General features: G+C 36.5%; 1 protein-coding gene across 1 annotated transcript; it reads left to right on the top strand.

Annotated features, from left to right (window-relative positions):
- The first annotated feature begins 378 nt into the window (after positions 1–378).
- On the top strand, positions 379–19,297 carry ECHDC1 (ethylmalonyl-CoA decarboxylase 1). The gene is made up of 6 exons (XM_016222377.2): positions 379–1,381; positions 4,982–5,203; positions 8,228–8,370; positions 13,277–13,329; positions 15,639–15,719; positions 18,571–19,297. Exons 1-6 carry the CDS (start codon positions 1,366–1,368, stop codon positions 18,977–18,979), a joined length of 924 nt encoding a protein of 307 aa, XP_016077863.2. The 5' UTR covers positions 379–1,365; the 3' UTR covers positions 18,980–19,297.
- The last annotated feature ends 162 nt before the right edge of the window (positions 19,298–19,459 follow it).

Raw genomic sequence — 19,459 nt, 5'->3', positions numbered from 1 at the left:
GGAGGGGGGAGGGGGAGGGTGGCGGGAGGGGAGGGGGGAGGGTGCCCGAGAGCGGAAGAGAGGCGCGAGGCAGCGGAAGCGGGGGCGTGTGGGAGCGGAAGAGGGTCGGGCTAGGCGGCGGAGTAGCGAAGGGGAGCGGCGGGAAAGTCGGCGGCGGGCGGCCTCTGGACTTTAGGTAGGGGCTGTGTTTTCACTGTGGTCTGAGACCACCCGGCGTGGCGCAGTGCCCTCCACTTTAGCGTTTCCCGCGCGACTTCCCGACCGGAACTTGCCCGGCGCAGGCGCGGGGCGTGTGAGCCGCGGCGCCGCCCCTGCCCCCGCTGGCCCGGGGGCGCAGCGCCCGGCGCCGCCGCCGGATTTGCCAGGTGAGGGAGCGGGTGGGAGAAACTTTCTTGAGAACGTGGAGAAATAGCTGAATTGGGAGGCATCATTTCAACGCACTGCTTTAAGAGTACTTTCCAGGCCCTGTGCTAAGTAGTGTTATAGTAAATGACTAGACAAAGTCTAGTTGATGCAAACAAATGTATTTCTTTTCAGACTGTCATGAAAAGAAAGCCTCCTTTCCGAGAACTGCAGAGTGGGCGGAAGGCTCCAAGTTTTTATAGGGCAAAGAATCAAGAAAAAGTAAGAGACAGAAAATATCGAATTGGCTGGGGCCACATAGCCAACCTTGTATAGGTGGAGGATGGCCCAGAGTTGGCTTGGCCTTTGGGGCTTTGGCTGAAGGGAATATTTACGTAATGGCAGAGTTTTGATTTCGTTTGCCGCTGTACAATCCTGGGCAGGTAATGTTCCCAAAGACCCCTAGAATTGTTCTTTTCACTACCTAGCTATTAAGTTACTTTGCTTAACCAAAACTGCGTCATTTGTTTCGTGCAGCCAACTTTCCAACAACAAAAAAGTCTGTCCAACTCATTTTTGGAATGTGTTCTAGAGTTTTTTTTTGAGCTTCAAGAATCCTTTTATTGTTGCACACATACAAGGTCACAAATGTAGGGGATCAAAACCACAGATTACCTAAATTACTTACCCCCCCCCCTTTCCCCTCACTTCGGAAACATCTGACAGCCTACTGTTTACCAACTAGTGCTCTAGGTGCTAGACTATAGAGATGAGCGACATGGACTGTAATAACAAAGGACCCCCTTCTGTGAAGACTTGTAACTCTCTTGGAAGAAATAAGCTTTAGGGGAAAGAGCAATTGTGAAATCTGCTGGGGGAGGGAGAAGCATAGTTACTAGATCAAACAGCTGACCTTCACTTTAAATTTTTCCCTGTCTGACTTGAAAGATGAGTGTGTAACCCTCAGGTGGAGCACAGGCAGTGATCATCATTCCACTAAGAGAAACCAGCTTGCAAAGAGGAATGGAGTCCAAACAGGGTGAGTGGTGGGAGTAATAAACAGGGTAGGTGGAGAGTTGGTTTGTAGACAGATTTTTAAGCCTTCTTGGCATTATGGATTCTTAAGCCTTGTATGCCAATTTATTATTGGTAGATGTTTGTCAAGCACTATTCTAGACATGTAAATGACTTCCTGCAGTTAAATCTAGATTTGGTTAATTATGGGAAAGTGTGAGTGAGTGCTAATAAAGAATATAAATGAGAACAGACATTTAAATATTTTATTGTAGTCTAGAGTATTAAAGGAGATGATCTGGAGTTACTCTGAGGAAGAGAAAAGTGTAACAGGTGAGGAATCACATTCCAAGGGGCTTGGAATGAAGAGAAAACCTAAAGGATTTTAGGAACTGAAGGAAGTTACTTTTGGCTGTATGATAAAGAGGGATGTGTGTGGCGTGCAATGAAACTTGCACGGTACATTATATAATGACAGCCTAAAACCAAATCAAAACTTGAAAAAGACGTCATATATTGACTGAAATAGAATATTTCTGATTTTTTGTTGTTTGCTACCTACCTTAGGCTAATGGTTTTCTTATTGAATATACATTTATGTTAATTTTTGGGTTTACTAAATTTCAGAACGTGTAAAATGGGTTTTAAGAGAATAGCTAGCTTATACCCTGTGCAGAGAGGGGAACTCTTTGATCACTTTTGCAGAACTGTTAAAAAAAAGGAGAGACACCTTTGATCTCAGATGTTCATGGGGCTCCCTTCTCTTTCCCTTTTCCTGTGGTGTGGTTGTGAGCTCATTCTGCTGGACTGAATCCACTTGAGGCTGGACAGCAAAGCATTCTGCATAAGTTTTAAAGTTTCACTTTGCCCTGAAGAAAGTTTATAAAAGTTGTAAATGCCTTAGAACCTGTTCATGTATTCTAAAACTAATTCAAAATTCGGATGGCTTAACTCCATGTTTATACAAAATTTGAATCTTAACACTTGTTCCTTCACTTGTACTTTCAGGTACTGTAGTAGCTTAATAGTAGCTAACATCTTGTCATCTCCTCAGCACTGAAGTCTTTGTCTCTGAAATTAGAATTGGGATGAAAGTGTACATATAGGCTATTATCAAATTTCTGGAATTGGTTTCCTAAACAGAGGTCAGCAAATCTGGTAGGCTTAAGCAGGACCCTTGAGTTTTCATGGTATTATTTTGTGGCACAGACAAGGGAATATGAAAAGAGGAGAGAAAAGAAGGGAGAGTTAGCGAAGGGGGATTAAGTGAGGGGAGAGGAGAGAACATGTGGAATTAATAGAGAGAGGGCTACATGAAGTATTTATAAGGCTTACTTGGAAAAATCAGCATATCAAAGATGTCTAATGAGGTATAATATTAGTTACATGAATATTTAAATTTGTAATCATTAGGGGGATTTGCCAAAGGAGAGAGATGCGAGGCTTGTTGAGAGTTAAAAACAGATTTATTGACCCCCCCCTCACCCCCCCACCCCCCCCACCCCCGTTTCAGGTGGGGTGAGGCTCAATGGGCAGTCATCCCCTTGAGGAGGTAGAGACTTTTTTATAGCGCTTAGTCGGACTCTGTGGTTTGGCAAGGGCTTGTGGTCACTTTGTGGTTTGTAGGTTGCCAAGTTCTGGCATCCGTGTGTGTCACCAAGTTCCTGCCTCTGTGACTGCTCATACCAAGGTGGGAGTTTTGGACTCGGGTTGCCAGGGACCTTATAGTAATGATTTAAAGATAAGGAGAAATAGATCTGATGACATCTATACCAGTTGTCTTTGTGGTGCTGGATAGGAAGGAGGGATAACGTATGAAGACAGAAGAGACTCATTACAATGAGAGAAGATATATTGTTTATTGATTCTATTATCCCACATTAATAATTTAAAATGCTAATGATTTTATGAATCATATTCCATTATTTTATTTTTTTTAATATATCTTTATTGATTTCAGATAGAGGAAAGGAGAGGAAGAGAGAGAGAGATAGAAACATCAATGATGAGAAGGTCATTGATTGGCTGCCTCCTGCTCGCCCCTGACTGGGGATCGAGCCCGCAACCTAGGCGTGTGCCCTGACCAGGAATCGAACCCGATCGCCTGGATCCTAGTCGATGCTGAACCGCTGAGCCACACCCGGCCGGGCCATTATTTTCTTGTTTAATTCTTTGTTCTTTTCCTCAAACAGAATATTGTGGAAACTTAGGCAAGTTAATTTTTTTAAAATAGCCATCCAACTCCTTACTGGGTTTCTTTGGCACATTTCTTTTATACTGAAGTCATGGTCATTGTGAAAAACATCAAGACCTCTGCCTCAATTTAATTTTTAGTTGAGTTGTCTTTTGTACATCTGACATGTCCCCAGGGGCAAAACATGCATAGAGCATACTCCAGGTAAAAGCAAGTGTGGACATATTAGAGAGAGAGAAGGAGGGAGGGAGAATCTTTTGACTATAAGTCCACACAATAACAGTAATGGATGTCACAAACATAGTTGAAATCAGACACAAAAGTATACCATATTCAATTTATATAAAATTCAAAGCAGGCAAACATTCTTGGATATTAGAAGTCAAGATAGTTGTCATCCTTATTTGGAGTGGTGCTTGGAAGGTGGCACAATAAACCTGAGATTCATGTTATCTGCTGAGTGCCATTATTTAAATATATTCATCTCGTGGAAGTTCATGGAGCTGTATACTTTTCTGAATGTGTTTTATTTCAACGGCAATGCTTACATAAGAAAAGCTTGTGCCTGGCCGGGCGTGGCTCTGCGGTTGAGCATCGACCTAGGATCCAGGCGATCGGGGTTCAATTCCCGGTCAGGGCACATGCCCAGGTTGCGGGCTTGATCCCCAGTCAGGAGCGTGCAGGAGGCAGCCAATCAACGACTCTCTCATCATTGATGCTTCTATCTCTTACTCTCTCTCTCCTTTTGTCTCTCTGAAATTAGTAAAGATATATTTAGAAAAGAAAAAAGAAAAGAAAAAAGAAAAGAAAAGAAAAGCTAAGCTTGTGGGCAGACTTGAGATTACCCAAGATAGAAAGAAGGGTGACAGGACCCTGGGGAATACAGAAACCACAGACACATTTCTATTTCTTTCGCTGCTTTCCTCAGGACCCCTTCTAGCTTTTTCATTGAAAATATTACATAAAGTAAGGATAATGCTAAGAATCAAATTTCTGTTAGAGAACCGGATTGTTCTTGTAACATTTTTGCATTGAGACTGTTTCTAAGTGGACATTTGGACTGAATTCTTAAATTTTGGAAAAGTTAAAGAGTTGGAAAAAGAACTACTGTCAGAAAGATTGCATGAAGTCAGGAGATGGTGCTAAATACGGAGCAGCAACGTTCTTCTAAACCTTCCTAGTGTATTAGGTCCTAGTAAATGCATTGTAACTATGTCATCATACCTTGGTGGTATACTGAAATAATATACTTTGTGAATTATTTGGTTTGAGAAAGGGGAAAAAGGAAAGGAATTCCATACTCACCATCTCTTCAAAGAGTGCTTTTAGAAGTGGGTAAGTACTCCCAATTAAACAGAAAGGTCTATTAACAAAAAAGTATTACAACAGTGTCTGTTCATCTGAACTACTGTATGCTTATGTCTTTTCCAGAAATGGCAGCAAGGCTTTTGAAGACATCATCTATGTCTGTAAGGACAAAATTGCTACATCAAACAGGATTGTCACTTTATAATACATCTCATGGCTTCCATGAGGAAGAAGTAAAAAAAAAACTTCAGCAGTTTCCTGGTGGATCCGTTGACCTTCAGAAGGAAGACAGTGGCATTGGCATTCTTACTCTGAACAATCCAAGTAAAAGGAATGCCTTCTCAGGTAAAGAGAGCTTTCTTTTGCTTGTTGAAGAATGACACTAAATCTTATCTGCTGTTACATGACTCTTATGCTTAGTCTGGTGACATAATTCTTAAAAGTCATGGTACTCTTTGTAGAACATGAAAACAAAACAAAACTTATAACGTGAACCAGGAACATTTTTACTAATGATGGAAATTTAATGTTTTTCTTTAAAAAAAAAATCTGGGAATGCAGATGCTGCTGTGAAGGAAACTGTCAAATTAATCTTGATTATTTTTTCCATTGAAATTTATTACCTGCTTAATCACTTCATTTGTTTGTGTTGAGCTAATGTCACTGGGAGACAAAGGAAAAGTGGTTTCAGAGATTTTTTAAAACTAAAGGGAAAAACCTATAAATGAAAAAAGAAATGACTCTTTAGCTTAAATTTCCTTTTTTTGTGAATTGAAATGACTGTGATTTTAACTATGCAATTCCAATAATCAATGAAAACACTGCACTTGCCTATTTGTTTCTCCTTCCCTAACTCAGATACTGGTAAATACCTTGTGTTTGCCTGGCAGCAACTCTTAGTATATAAGAAATTTTATATTTAAGAGACCTGAAGGTCCAGGATAATGGTAATTTGTAATTTTTTTCCAAAGCTCAAATTTGAATTATGCTACCATGATGTTATGCAAGAACTAATGAGTAACCTTGCTGACTACCCAGCCCTTGTATTTCAAGGTGATTTTGGCAATTTTTCTATTTGTCAGTTATATACTTCATGGGGGGAATTATATTTTGTAGTAACATTTGAAATATTGGACTCAGAAATATCTGAATACATTTTCATGTATCTATATATAATCATACCTATAGACATAATTCAGGAGACTGTAAACTATAAATTATTAATGGTGGGGTCTTTAAACTAGAGATGCCTTTTCTTTCCACTCAGAATTCAGAGATGTCTCAGTGTTAACCAATAGCAATATAAGACAAGACACAAATATGAGCCACGTATGTAATTTAAAATTTTGTAGTAGCCATAATTTAAAAAGTAGAAGAAACAGGTAAAGTTAATGTTAATAATATATTTTACTTAACCTAGTATATTCAAAATATTTTAACACGTGACTGATATAAAAAATTAACAGGTATTTTCCTTTTTTTAAATACCAAGTCTTTGAAATCTGGTGTGTATTATACCCTTACTGCATGCCTCAATTTGGACTAGCTACATTTCACATGCTCACTAGTACCTATATGTGGTGGTATCTACTTTAGTGGACAGTGAAGTTTCGTACCTTCAATGAGTTCAGAGAATAAAAACCTAGGAAATTAATAATAGCCTGGGAAAAATAGAAAGGTAAACTGCTGTAAAGAATTAGATTAGATTAATAGTTTTAATTTACTACTGAGTAGATACAAATAACTTATCCTAGTAAAACTTTTTATTCAAATGGAAACATGTTAATTTGACACCCAATATTTAAAACTGATACAAAAAGAGCTACATTAATGTGGATAATGGTGTTTTTGGTGGGGGTCGGGAGATGATCAATGAGCCCCATACCACACAACCACTAAGGCCCTTGTTTGAAAATCACCCAACCAGATACTCTTTAAGGTCCCTCTCAACTCTTAACATGTATTTTACAAAGTCAAAAAGATGAGTTCAAGATTAACTGCTGGTATAGATTTCTCATACTCAAGACCAGCATTATTTTCTTTTTTGAAGCTTAAATATTAGGGATGACTGGAGATTCATATTTACCTATGTAGATTTATTCTCACTATAAGTGTGTGTTTTTCTGTTAAAAAAAACCTGTTAGACTATAAATCTTTTGTGAGCAAGAACTATATTTCTAAAGCACTTACGACATCCTTGGGAAGGTCTGCCGATTCAACTAAGTCATAATTAGCAATTAGGATAGTTTAGTCATTTGTGAATCAATAACGTTAGTTTAACATTCACTGTTGGACCTCTTCACTCCTGGTTACTTCAGAAATTGGCAAAGAAAATAATACTTCTTGATGCAATGGGGTTTATATTTCAAAGAAATGAACGTAGTTTAGTGGGCTATATATAGTAAGTTTTGAAACCTTGTGGTACAGATTTTGCCAATTTTAACCTTCTGTTATGATCTTCATATTGGCTTCTGAACCATCTTCTTAATCTGAGAAAAATGTAAATTTAATCATGCAGAAAGCATTTTGAACTTTATGAACTTGGAAGATTTACGCAGATAAGTGTATTAAAAGAATGACAGTCTCTGCTGTTTCCATTTTAAATTTGTCCATTGTAAAGAAGCTCCAGTAGAATTTTGGAATGATATCAAGCTAACAGTCTAACCTATAAATCATAGAATTGATGGTTGGTAGGCATTTTATTGACATTCTGTGAAGCGCTTCCATTGTATGCTTTGGCCTCAGCACAATTTGTCAGCCATGGAATAAGATATTTAGCTCCCCTTTCCTGCACTGGCATCCTGTTATACTAGTTTTGATGTGAGTAGGGTAGGAATGTCACCTTTGTTTTGTATACCATGTGCCCAATATATCATAAGATCTCATAGTCTTCTGGTAGGCAAATACTATATTTGAATTAGGGATATAGGCATACCTCTTGTTGTGAGCTTGTTGACTAAGACACTTAATGTGTACTGCTGTGAAGTCAAGCCTATATTTCATTTTTACCCTAAGCAAACAATATTTTCTTCAAACCATATCCCATAGTATTGATCCCAATGTCCCTATTCCTAGGACATGTATGATAATTCTCATCTTTCCACATAACCACATGTTTGTGTGATTTCTTAATTAAGATATATATATAGAAGGATATCACTAACAAATTGTGAACTTTTAAGGCCAGGGCTGTTATGTATACCTTTTTTGTATATACTTCATAGTACCAACACAATAGGTATTTGACATTCAGTAAATATTTGTATACTATATGATGTAAGAGTCTAGTTTGACCACTTATGCTTTCTAAATTATCTCTGTATTTTCAGTATCTTAGCTGTCTGTGACTCTCCCTTCCCTATCTGGCAGGTGTTATGATGCTACAACTTTTGGAAAAAGTGATTGAATTGGAAAATTGGACAGAGGGGAGAGGTCTCATTGTTCGTGGGGCAAACAATACATTCTCCTCAGGATCTGATCTGAATGCTGTGAAAGCACTAGGAACTCCAGAGGCAAGTATATATGAATTATGCTCTTAGTTCTACATGTTTATCAGACAGCTATGGCTGAGATATTTATATTTTACTTACATGGTTATTATCATGACAGCTATTCTTTAATAGCTTTCCAAGGATCAGAGTTTTTGTTTTGCTTCTTAAAGATGAGGTTGCAATAGTGTGAAGTAACTGGAGGGGGGTGAAAAAGGAAGGACAGGAAGATTAGTAATAACCAAAGTACATTATTAAGCCCAGCAATAATTTGAATTCTTTTAAGTGGAAGCCTCTTAGCATCTCCTGATAAGGAATTTTATATGAGGTATAATATAAAGTATCAACTGTAGCTTTGATACTTTGGTACATAGCAGACTTCAACAAATGATAATTTAAAATTTTGCTTTGAATGATTACCCCGATAGAAAAATAATCCTAATCATCTTCCATCATCAGTCTTCCAAGGAACTTCTTTTTCTTGAATTCAAGGCTTCCACATATAGCCCCTAGGCCAAAACCAAAAAACAGACAATAACAAAATGAGAGAGAGAGACAGAGAAATGAAAAGAAAAAGGAAAAAAGTATCTGTTGCCATTTAATTATAGATATGGGCTGTATTTAGGTAATAATATTTTAATAGCATTCCACAATTCTCACACCACTCTATGTAGTATATAATCTGTTTGCATAAATATGTGAGACAAGAGTTCTCTCTGGGTAATTTTGATAGACTTGGATTTGAATGCTGGTTTCAACACTTCTGTTATTGGGCAATCAATCTTTCTAAGTCTTATTCTCCTAATCTATAAATGAGAATTCTATATTTCACAAAACTATTGTGAGGATTCAAGATAATGTATTTAAAGTGCCTCCTAGTGCAGTGTAAGAAAAATGTAGCTATTTTTATTTCAAAGGTCTTGATATTAATTAATATTATCCATGAGATGATTCATAATTTATAGCACCACTAGAGTTAAATTTGTAATGTGTCTGAATGGTTAGACCACTAAGCTAGAGAATTGAACTGGATTCTTGCCCAAGCTCTACTAATAATTAAATGTGACCTGCAAGTCATTTGATTATAATTTTTCATCTCTAGAATGATTTTATTGCTAGACACTTTAACTTGCTCACAAAAGACATTGTAGAGATAGAATGAGATAATAGATTATTGTGGGTCTGATATAAGTTAAGTAGGAAAACATCCCTAAAAAAATGAAAGGTGATTTTTATCTCTTTAGATCATGCAGCCAGGATTTTTCTTCCTATGTATATAAAAGCTAGAAGTGCAGACATGCTAATTGTTTCATGTATATATTGTTGGTCTGATCTAAGCTGTGTAGGAAAATGTATAGTTTTTATACGGACTTAAGATAAGGGATCACTTCAAAAAGTCCATCCTTTCTCGTGTGGACATTCTCCAGGTTATCTGCTCTCTTGAATGCCTGCAGTAGAGTAAGATTGACTTTTGATCAGCAGCTAAAAACTAAGGTGGTGTGGCCCCATGCTAAAATGTCACTGGAAGTGTTCATCACTTGTAGTTGTGCACATCTGCCAGCCCCATCAAGAAAGTCTGGAGTCGTGATGTTACTTTATAATGTGCACGTGTAGAACCCAGATCAGTACTTAACATGCCTTATTTTATTTAAAGCACTTTCCTGGGTAGATGAATCCTTTCTTGGATTTTTATGAAATTTGCCTATTAATAGTATAGGAAATGTGCAGCATAGAAATAAGTTATTTGAGTAAAATTCTCTTATGGGTAATATTAAGAAACACAGTAATATATATAAAATATGTGGTATATTTGTCACTTGATTTTAAAATTAACAAGCACTAGAAACAGTATATATAAAGTTCCTGATAAGTATTCCTGTTTCTCATATAGACTATTTCTTTTTTGTTATTGTTGTTAATCCTCACCTGAGGATATTTTTCCCCTTGAGTTTTAGAGAGAGTGATGGGGCGGGGGAAAGAGAGAAACATTGATGTGAGAGAGATACATCGATTGGTTGCCTCCTGTATGTAACCTGACCAGGGCTGGGAATGAAACCTGCAACACGGGTACATGCTCTTGACTGGGAATCAAACCTGAGACCCTTCCATGTGCAGGCCAGCACTCTAACCACTGAACTACACAGGCCAGGGCTAGACTGCATTTCTATATGTCTGATAAATAACTATAAATATGTGTAAAACTGAAATTTAAAATGGCCTGGGGACTTTTGAGGCTCATATATGTGTATGAGTTGCAGCTGCATATATAAATGCCTCTGCCCCTCACAGCCAAGATATCCTGAGACTCTTAACATGGCTAATTATGAACAGCCTTTCTCTCCGTGAGGCTTTTCTTTATCTAATACAGTTACTCTTTGTTGTTGCAGATGCATCATTAGCATTGCTTATTTGATGAATTTGCTTTTTGAGCATTGGATTACTTTCCTTTCTAATTATAATAAAATACTCAAAAGTGATTATTAAATGGCTTTTTTTTTTTTTTTTTAAAAAAAAGATGGTTATGTTGATATTTTTGCCTCTATTTTTTCAATTTAAAAAAATATTTTATTAATGAAAATTAACAAATATGAACAAAAGTAGAGAGACTAATACGGTGAAACCCTCATGTACTCATTGTAGCATCAGCAATTATCAACATTTTATTATATCTGTTTATCATTCCACTTTTGTTTTTAATGTAGCTTGTCTCTTAAGTTGTTTTCATTTTGGTGCCCTTTGTTTAATAAGCAGGAAAAGAACTTCAGCTGTCCCTATTAGGCAATTAATCCTTGGTTGAGAAAGTCCAAGCAGAGAGATGGATTAGCATAGCATGAGCATTAGCCCTGAAAAATTATGGGATAGAGAAAAGAATAAAATAGGAAAAAATCTAATGTAAGTTTTAACCCAATTACAAGACTTGGATTTGATATCACAGATGTTCTGTAGACCACAATAAGTCTTTTTTTCAGAGGGCAAAAATAATCAAAATCCAATTATAAGCTTCAAGATATGGGGAAATAAAAACCTGCTTACTTTGCACTAAATGGGTATAATGCCTCAAGGAAAAGTCTGACATTTTGGAAACCTTTATGAACTTAAACCTAGTTTAAAAAGAATATCCTCCTCTGCCCCCTGACCTACCTTGTTACTTTTCTGCCAATCAATTGCTCCTTATTTCTTGTTGTTTAAATTTTGACAGTGACCTCCAAGTTCTTGTCTAACTTCTTGCTTTTGCTACTATCGAACATCCCATTTTAGACTTATTATTTTACATACAGCTATTATAATTTTCTCTAAGCCCTTTCAGAGTATTTTGAGGAAATGAATAAGTCCTTATAACAAGCATTTAGGGAAGAAAAAGAGACTCATTTACGGTTCTAGGATAAGATACTTTTACAGATTAGGCATTTTTCCTCTTAGATAAGTGTGGCTTAGAGTAAGTAGGATGTTAATAGTTCCTTTGGCACTTAGGCTGAGTGTTGTGCTTCTTATTTCTGTTATAAAAGGAAAAGCTGGAAAAGTAGGGTTGGGTCTTAGGAAATCATACAGAAAGGATGAAAATACCATTTCCTGCAGCATCTCTACTAACCTTTTTTTAGTATTTCCCAGTTTCCAGCTTTCATTTGTCAGAGTGCGGGTCTAGCTTTTCATTGGTTCCTTTCCTTTAATTTATTCTGTCACAAGTAGGGATTTATCTCTCATTGGCTTATTTTCTTCATTCCAAGAAGAGACGTGAGCCTTTAAGCATTGTTTGCTCAATGGCTCTGGGAGCAAATCTAATCAATTAACTCTTCTTTCTAGGCCGTGTTGGCTAGTACGATGTAATTTCTACTATATGATGCATTTAAAGCCAAAGCATATCTGATTGCCAGTGCTATTAGTGATAGTAATAATAGGTAACATTCTTGTTCTATTACCATACATGAGGCACTGTTCTAAGTGCTTTTTGTGTTGTAACTCATTTAATCATTACTAATGAAATAGGTGCTATTATTAGCACCACTTTACAGATGAGGAGACAGAGGCCAGAGAGGTTAAGTATCTTGCCCAAAGTCAAACTAGCTAGTAGTGGAGCCAATTCAAACCCAGGCAGTTTGGCTCTAGAGTCTGTGGCATAAACCATGATTTCATACTGCTTTTAAACATTTTTACTGTGACTCTTATTTTTTGAGTGATAATTATAATAGTACACAGGCTAACACCTGCTTCACTTTCATTTCTACCAGTTCTAGATACTTTCATCAGAATTTTAAATCTAGTACTGTAAATCTAGTAATAGAAAATAGGCCTATTAAAATTACTTTGAGATAATTTAATAGGTTCTATTGGACAGATTTTTAATAGAATATAAATCATTCCAGTTTTAAACCGCTAGCTCTTTGTGCTTGTATACCCTTTGTTACAGAGAGAGAGAGCAGATTACTGAACAAATAGGAGATTATTAGAAAGCTTTGAGGGGAGTCCTGAGAGAGGCTGAAGATGAAGTTATACTGGCCTGAGGAAAGTATGAGATGACAAAAAAGAGGCAACATGTTCAGACTGCTGTTGAGAAATTGTTTTTATATGTTTATATTTTAGAGGACCAGGCAGAGTTTGGGGAAATAGGTGGGTGTATTCTATGTCTCTTCCCTCCATGTTACTCTGAGTAGAACGCCATACTCTTCTGTGGTGTTCGATCTAGCTCTCACCTCTAAGTCTTTGCTAATACCTTATGCAAAGCTAAGCTCAGTGAGTCCTAGAACATCAACAAAATCCAAAACTGCATCATTTGCGTGTAGATAGCATCAAAGAATTTTAAATGAAAACCTCATGAAAAAAAAGTTAGGTGTATTTTTGGCTTTATTACTTTCTAAATCCTGAACATGTTTCTTTGTTTTTTAAAATTTCTTGTATGTTTGCATTATGCTCTTGTGTTTATTTTTATTTAAAGGATGGAGTGGCCTTATGTATGTTCATGCAAAACACCTTAACCAGATTGATGAGGTAATGTATTTTACTTTTTAAAATATGATTTCTAAAAAGACAAAAATAGCTCTTTGTTCTGTGTTGCACCAGTAAAAAAGTAATAGCTGATCTTCAAATTATATTTATTCTAATGATGAATTACTTATTTGTGCCATCAAGGATAGTCATTAATTAAATGTTAGTGAAATATATGCAGGTTTTTAAAAAATAAGAGACATGAGAGAAAAAGAATTTAAGATATAGTACTTTTCACTAAAGAGCTTATATTACTAGCTATATGTACTTAGGAAAATTATGTGTTATACTTACACTAGCCATATGTATAGACATGGAAAAGTTCAATATTGATATTGGAACAGGATAAAGACACAATCAAGAGATGACACATAAAGGTTACCTAATCAAAATCAGTAGAATGTATAGTGATGTCTATATCCTGAGGAGAGAAAAAGAACTATGGATTGGAGAAACCAAGAACTACCGGTTTGTGAGGAAGATGGATTCACTTTGTATTTGGGGTTACAAATGATGACATATTTGGGCTGTTGAGCTCTCTTCTATATTCTAACTGGAAACAACTTAAAAACTAAGGAAATTCATATTTATTTAGTATCCTTGTTACCAGGGAGACGGGCAGGAGACCTCGGTTCTTGTCTTCTTGAGGGAAAGATTTCAATCAAGCGACAAAGTGTAGAAAAGAAAGCAAGAATTTATTGGCCGCAGCAAATAATATACTTAGGACAGTGAAACAAGGAAGGGCATAGAAGATGCAACAGGAGAGCCTAGGCTGGGCTGCCTTGGCTCACTGGGGAGTCAGAGAGAATGGGGCCTTGGAGACAGGTTCAGGGGTTAGTCCAGGGCCAGGACAAGCTGCCACTGCCCATTGCTCCCCTGGTTGCAAGTCTCATGGAGCCCCTTAGAGGTAAGAAGGGGGAAGGAGATAGTGCTGGCTTGCTCCCCTGGGGGCAGAGGGGAGAGCGCATTGCCTGTCTTGTGGAGTCCTCTGGGAGGGAAGAAGGGGGAAGGAGATGGCTCTGGGGTACTCCCCTTGCGGGGGGAGCACACTGGGACCTTCATTTTCAGGGATTTTAAAGTCTGGGTGTTTAGGGGAGGTCTTAGGGCAGGATCAATAACATATTCATCAGCTTTATGCTGGTGTACCAAAATGAGATTTATTCTCTTAATTTGTCTGCCCTTGGCTGTGGTTGACAAATAGCACTAATTGGGTTTCTGTTGTCTGTCTCCCTGAGTAGGGTGATTTAAGCTATTTACCCTCTGGCTGGGGAGGAGAAATGTAACCATTTACTCTCAAGTGTCCTTTGTATAGGAAAGATAGGATATACTAGGTGACTGCAAACTGCTGTTTAACTGTCTTAGCTTCCCTGTTTCATTTGTCCTAGAATTTTCCTAGCTTCATACTATGCTATAACATACTTACGAGTTGGACATCACTGTACTTTTGTTGTTCTTTGTATGTGAGAGTCTAAAAAGAATAATAGAATGGTAGCATTATTATCCTAAAATACGTTTTTCATTGTATTGGCTCCTGTTTGCCTGTGTCTCCCTATTGCATTTGACTTTTCTTAGATAAATCTCTTTTTAAAGTGTTTTTTTTTAAATAATTAGTTTTAGTTGGGAGAAGTGTGTTAAGAAATTTTCAGTTGCTTTAAAGCTACAGCTATGCATTGCAGTTCCATACTTTCAGACTTACCTTTTAGACTTACCTTTTATATGGACACAGTCTTGCACTGCAAAGTGGGCCTTTGCAAACAGGAAAGGTGAAGAGATTTATTTTAACACAGAACCATTCCTTTATGTAGGAATTGTCTATAGGTCATTTCAGTGAGTAGTGAAAAGATAGGAACCTTTTTAATAACACAGTTTCGGTGCTCATTCTTCTTTACCACGTTTCCTCCCTTTTGGATACAGCCTTAACTTTCCCAGCTATTACCTGATATCAATAAAAATGAACTTAGACAATATTACATTGAATTACTCCTGATTGCCAGTAAGTAGTTGAGTAGTGCCAGGAGCTGTATATTAGCCAAAAACATCCATTTGTTTGGAATAAAGTTACAATCTGACTATAGTTTTAAAATGTACAATGATTTAGAGAGGTATTTTGATAAATGTATATGGCATTTATAGTATATCTTCAGTATTATGCTGTTTTGCTCCTCATGATGCACAAGCTATCCTTTGAGGTTTGTTTCGTATAAACATAGTTCAATAATTTTGTTTATATTGCATGTTAAGTTTTTAAATAATATTTGTAGATTAATATTGAAATTAAAAATGTTAACATTCATTTTTCCTTCAATATACAGACTTCCTTTAATAAGTGTTGCTCTGGTTCAAGGCTGGGCATTGGGTGGAGGAGCAGAATTTATTACGGCCTGTGATTTCAGGTAGGATGAAAATCTCATTCCTTCCTGCATGGATATAATTAACATATGCTCAGATTTTTTTCACCTGAATGTAAATATTTTATATAATAATAAACAGGAAAATCAATGGGCAAATTTTGTTGTTAATCATTAAAGTAGATAATTTTAGTCAGTTGAGCTAACTGTACCATTACTTTATTACCAAGCATTCAGAAAGTTAACAAAACAAAATGACTAAATAAATCAAATCCATTTTAGCAAAATACCTGGGGAGAGAAGCCAAGGAAACACATGGAGCAATACAAAGAAAAGTAAAAAAAAAAAAAAAAAAAAAAATGGAGAGAGACTGCTGTAGTAGTCATCCTCTTAACCAGTAAAAATACATTTTCTTATCTTTACTGTGATTTATAGTAACTGGACTGATTAGGGAATCAAGTTATTTGGGACCAATAACCCTTGAATCCCTAGAATTCTTTTTAGTATGGGATAGCTATGCTTTATAGGAATGGCATCTTGTAGAACCTAATGCTTCACATGTGCCTGAAACTGTGTTCTCAGTTACCATTCCTAAGACCTACTAGTTTAGCTCTAAGGAGAACCAGTACAATGTTTTCGATCTGTACAGATTTACACACTTGAGCCTCTTTAGAGTACGAAAGGTAGTGTATATAACATAATTGGAAATAAAATGGAAAAAGCGGTAGAGCTCAGGCACTGGAGACAGAGAGACTTAGTTTCAATCCCAGTTTGCCACTTTTATTTGACTTGAAACATCCATGTAGTAACAATGAGTGTATCCACATTTCATTACTTTCCTCATTTTCCCTCATACAAGGTGTCACAGGATATTTTAAACATTGCCAATAGTAATTACACTAATAAACATTCAGAAGATACTTATAATTGTTTTTACTTGTCAAAATAAGTGTGTTTAATATGGTTTTATAAATTGAGTCTGCTGTAAGTCTTCAAAATTTTAACATTTAGGCCCTCCAGTTTTCTATGTAGATTAATAGATTATATTTTGCAATAAATGTACCTTTACATTACAGGTGGTACCAGGTAACTGCATATAAACTCTAGAAGTAATCCTATAAGGTTTATCAGGAAGCAGTTTCTATCTTTGGATATATCTTGTCGATGGACATTTTCTTCATAAAGTATGGTTATATTAATTTTTAGATTACTAAAGAGTTTTGTGAAAGGTTACATGTTTCTCTCATTGTTAGAATAAACTACCTGTGTTCTCTTGTCACTAATACATTTTTGGTCATATTAACTAACGTATATTAAATGTATATCAGTACGCAAACACACCCTAGGTATATGATATATAATGAATGGAGGTCACAGTTTAATCACAACAGGTATTTTTACAAAGGTTCCCCCAGGATTTGTTAGAGTTATAAAATATAATTCAGAAAGACATACCTCACCTTGTAAAATGTGGCAAAGGAAAAAAAGTGCTATAAAGATGATGATCAGGATTCTTCATTAGAAGCAAAGAATTCCAAATATAAATGTGCTTATAGAGATAACTTTTGTTGTCATAAGTTCATCTCCACTATCCCAGCATCTAGGGCTTTAACCAACTTCTTTGTTCAGCTGATTCTAAATGAATTTATTTCTGACATAATCCTTTTCTGTATTGTAGGAATAGCTCTGAGCTAACATTTGTTTTAATTCCAGGTTGTAATTTAGAACTGTGATATATTACGTTTATTCTGTGAAAAGCTATTTTATAGGATTGTGTTCAATGTTAACTATTCATATCTCTCAGACTATTTGGCATTATTTTTGTAATTTCTATTCTTCATTTTTGACATTGTTTTCTGCTTATTATAACAAGACAGTACCCCTCTCAAATTTGGGACTAGGTTCAGATTCTTAGGAGACTTGTTTTTTCTTCCTTCCAATTTAAAAATTATGTATTGAAAACTATTTTCATGGCTATTTGTCTCTAAAAGCAATTGTTCATAATTAAGGAAAATTTGCCTTTGTAGGAATTCACAGCTGTGAAGAGAAATTCTTTCCCAGTGGTTTAATAACTAGGCTTTTGCCTGGCCAGCCCAGTGGTTGAGCTTTGACCCATGCACCAAGAGGTTGCTGGTTTGATTCCTGGGGGAGCTGCGGGTGGGTAGGGCACGTAGGAGGCAGCTAGTCGATGTTCCTCTCATGGATGTTTCTATTTCTCCCTTCCTCCCTCTCTAAAAAAAATCAATTAAAAAAAATTAGACTTTTGTGAGAATTCTGTACTGGAATATTTGTTCTGATTAAAGGGTCAAAGACTAAGAATCTGTTCTTGGTGCTAATAGAACCAAACCACCTGCAGCTGAGCCACGCCAGCCAGGGCCCATTTTATTTTTCTGTGAAGAATAATACCACCACCATTATATTCAGTGTCTTTCTCTAACAGGAATGTAAACTGACATTGGTAGTGCTTAGTAAATATTTGCTGGGAGACTGGATAGATACTGGGTTAAAAAACAATTTTTCTTTTCCTGAGGACTACTGACCCTAACTATGCATATCGACCCTATGGTATGCACCTAACATTTCATGCTCCTGTATGTTCACTTAACCTAGATTTTCTTATTAGACTACTACTTACTTTAGAGATACACTCTGGGCTTTTAGAAATAAAGACTAGATTCTAAGCAAGCACAACAAAAATGTTGACATTGTTTTTAAAGGGAAGTGTTAAGTACTGTGAATAAATTGAATGCTATACTTAGCCAGATTTTTTGAACATTGTTTTTAATATAACACATCTATCTATGAAGACCTATGTAGATTTCAGATCATGAATGGTTAGTACTTTATGATTAAAGCATATGTACTTAGTTACAATTAAGTTTTTTCTCTTTTGCAGATTAATGACTCGAGAAAGTGAGATCAGATTTGTTCACAAGAAGATGGGTTTAGTACCAAGCTGGGGCGGTGCTACCCGGCTGGCTGGAATTATTGGCAGTAGACAAGCTCTCAAAGTGTTAAGTGGGGCCCTCAAACTGGATTCAGAACTAGCTTTAAACCTAGGAATGGTCGATGAGGTCTTGAAGTCTTCAGATGAAACTGAATGTCTCAAAGAGGCACAAGAGTGGCTAAAACAGTTTACTGAAGGGCCACTGGAAGTAATTAGAGCTTTGAAAAAATCAGTTTCTTCAGGCAAAGAGCTTTGTTTCCAGGAGGCACTACAGGCGGAAAGAGATCTTGTAGGAACACTTTGGGGTGGACCTGCAAATTTGGAGGCTATTGCTAGCAAAGGTAAATTTTGTAAATAGTTGTTTTTAAGTATGATGTACAACTCCAGTGATTAATATATAGAAAAGTTAAATATTAAACATGTCAGAATTACGTTGAAGGGTACCAGTAGTATTTGGGTGTTTTTAATGGTTTTTTGAATACATAAACTTATTGGCATAGTTGTCAGTATACTGTAGTCCCCCCCCCTTACCTGCAGAGGGTAGGTTCCATGACCCCCAGTAGATACCTGAAACTGGATAGTACTGAACCCTCTGTATACTGTTTTCCTTTACTTACATACCTGTGATCAAGTTTAAACAATTATAATATATTGTAATAAAAGTTATGTGAATGTAGTCTCTTTTTCAAAATATTTTATTGTACTATATTCACCTTTGCACTTATACGAAGCACTTTATTGCCTCTCTTTGGCATATCCAAATTGCCAGCATCATTATTTTGGCATTTTGGAGCCATTAAGTAAAATAAGGTTTATTTGAACACCAGTACTCTGATCC

This window comes from Miniopterus natalensis, chromosome 5 (assembly GCF_054644295.1).
Source record: "Miniopterus natalensis isolate mMinNat1 chromosome 5, mMinNat1.hap1, whole genome shotgun sequence".
NCBI lineage: Eukaryota > Metazoa > Chordata > Mammalia > Chiroptera > Miniopteridae > Miniopterus > Miniopterus natalensis.
The sequence above is the reverse complement of the archived record's forward strand: the minus strand, read 5'-3'. Positions and strand labels throughout refer to the sequence as shown.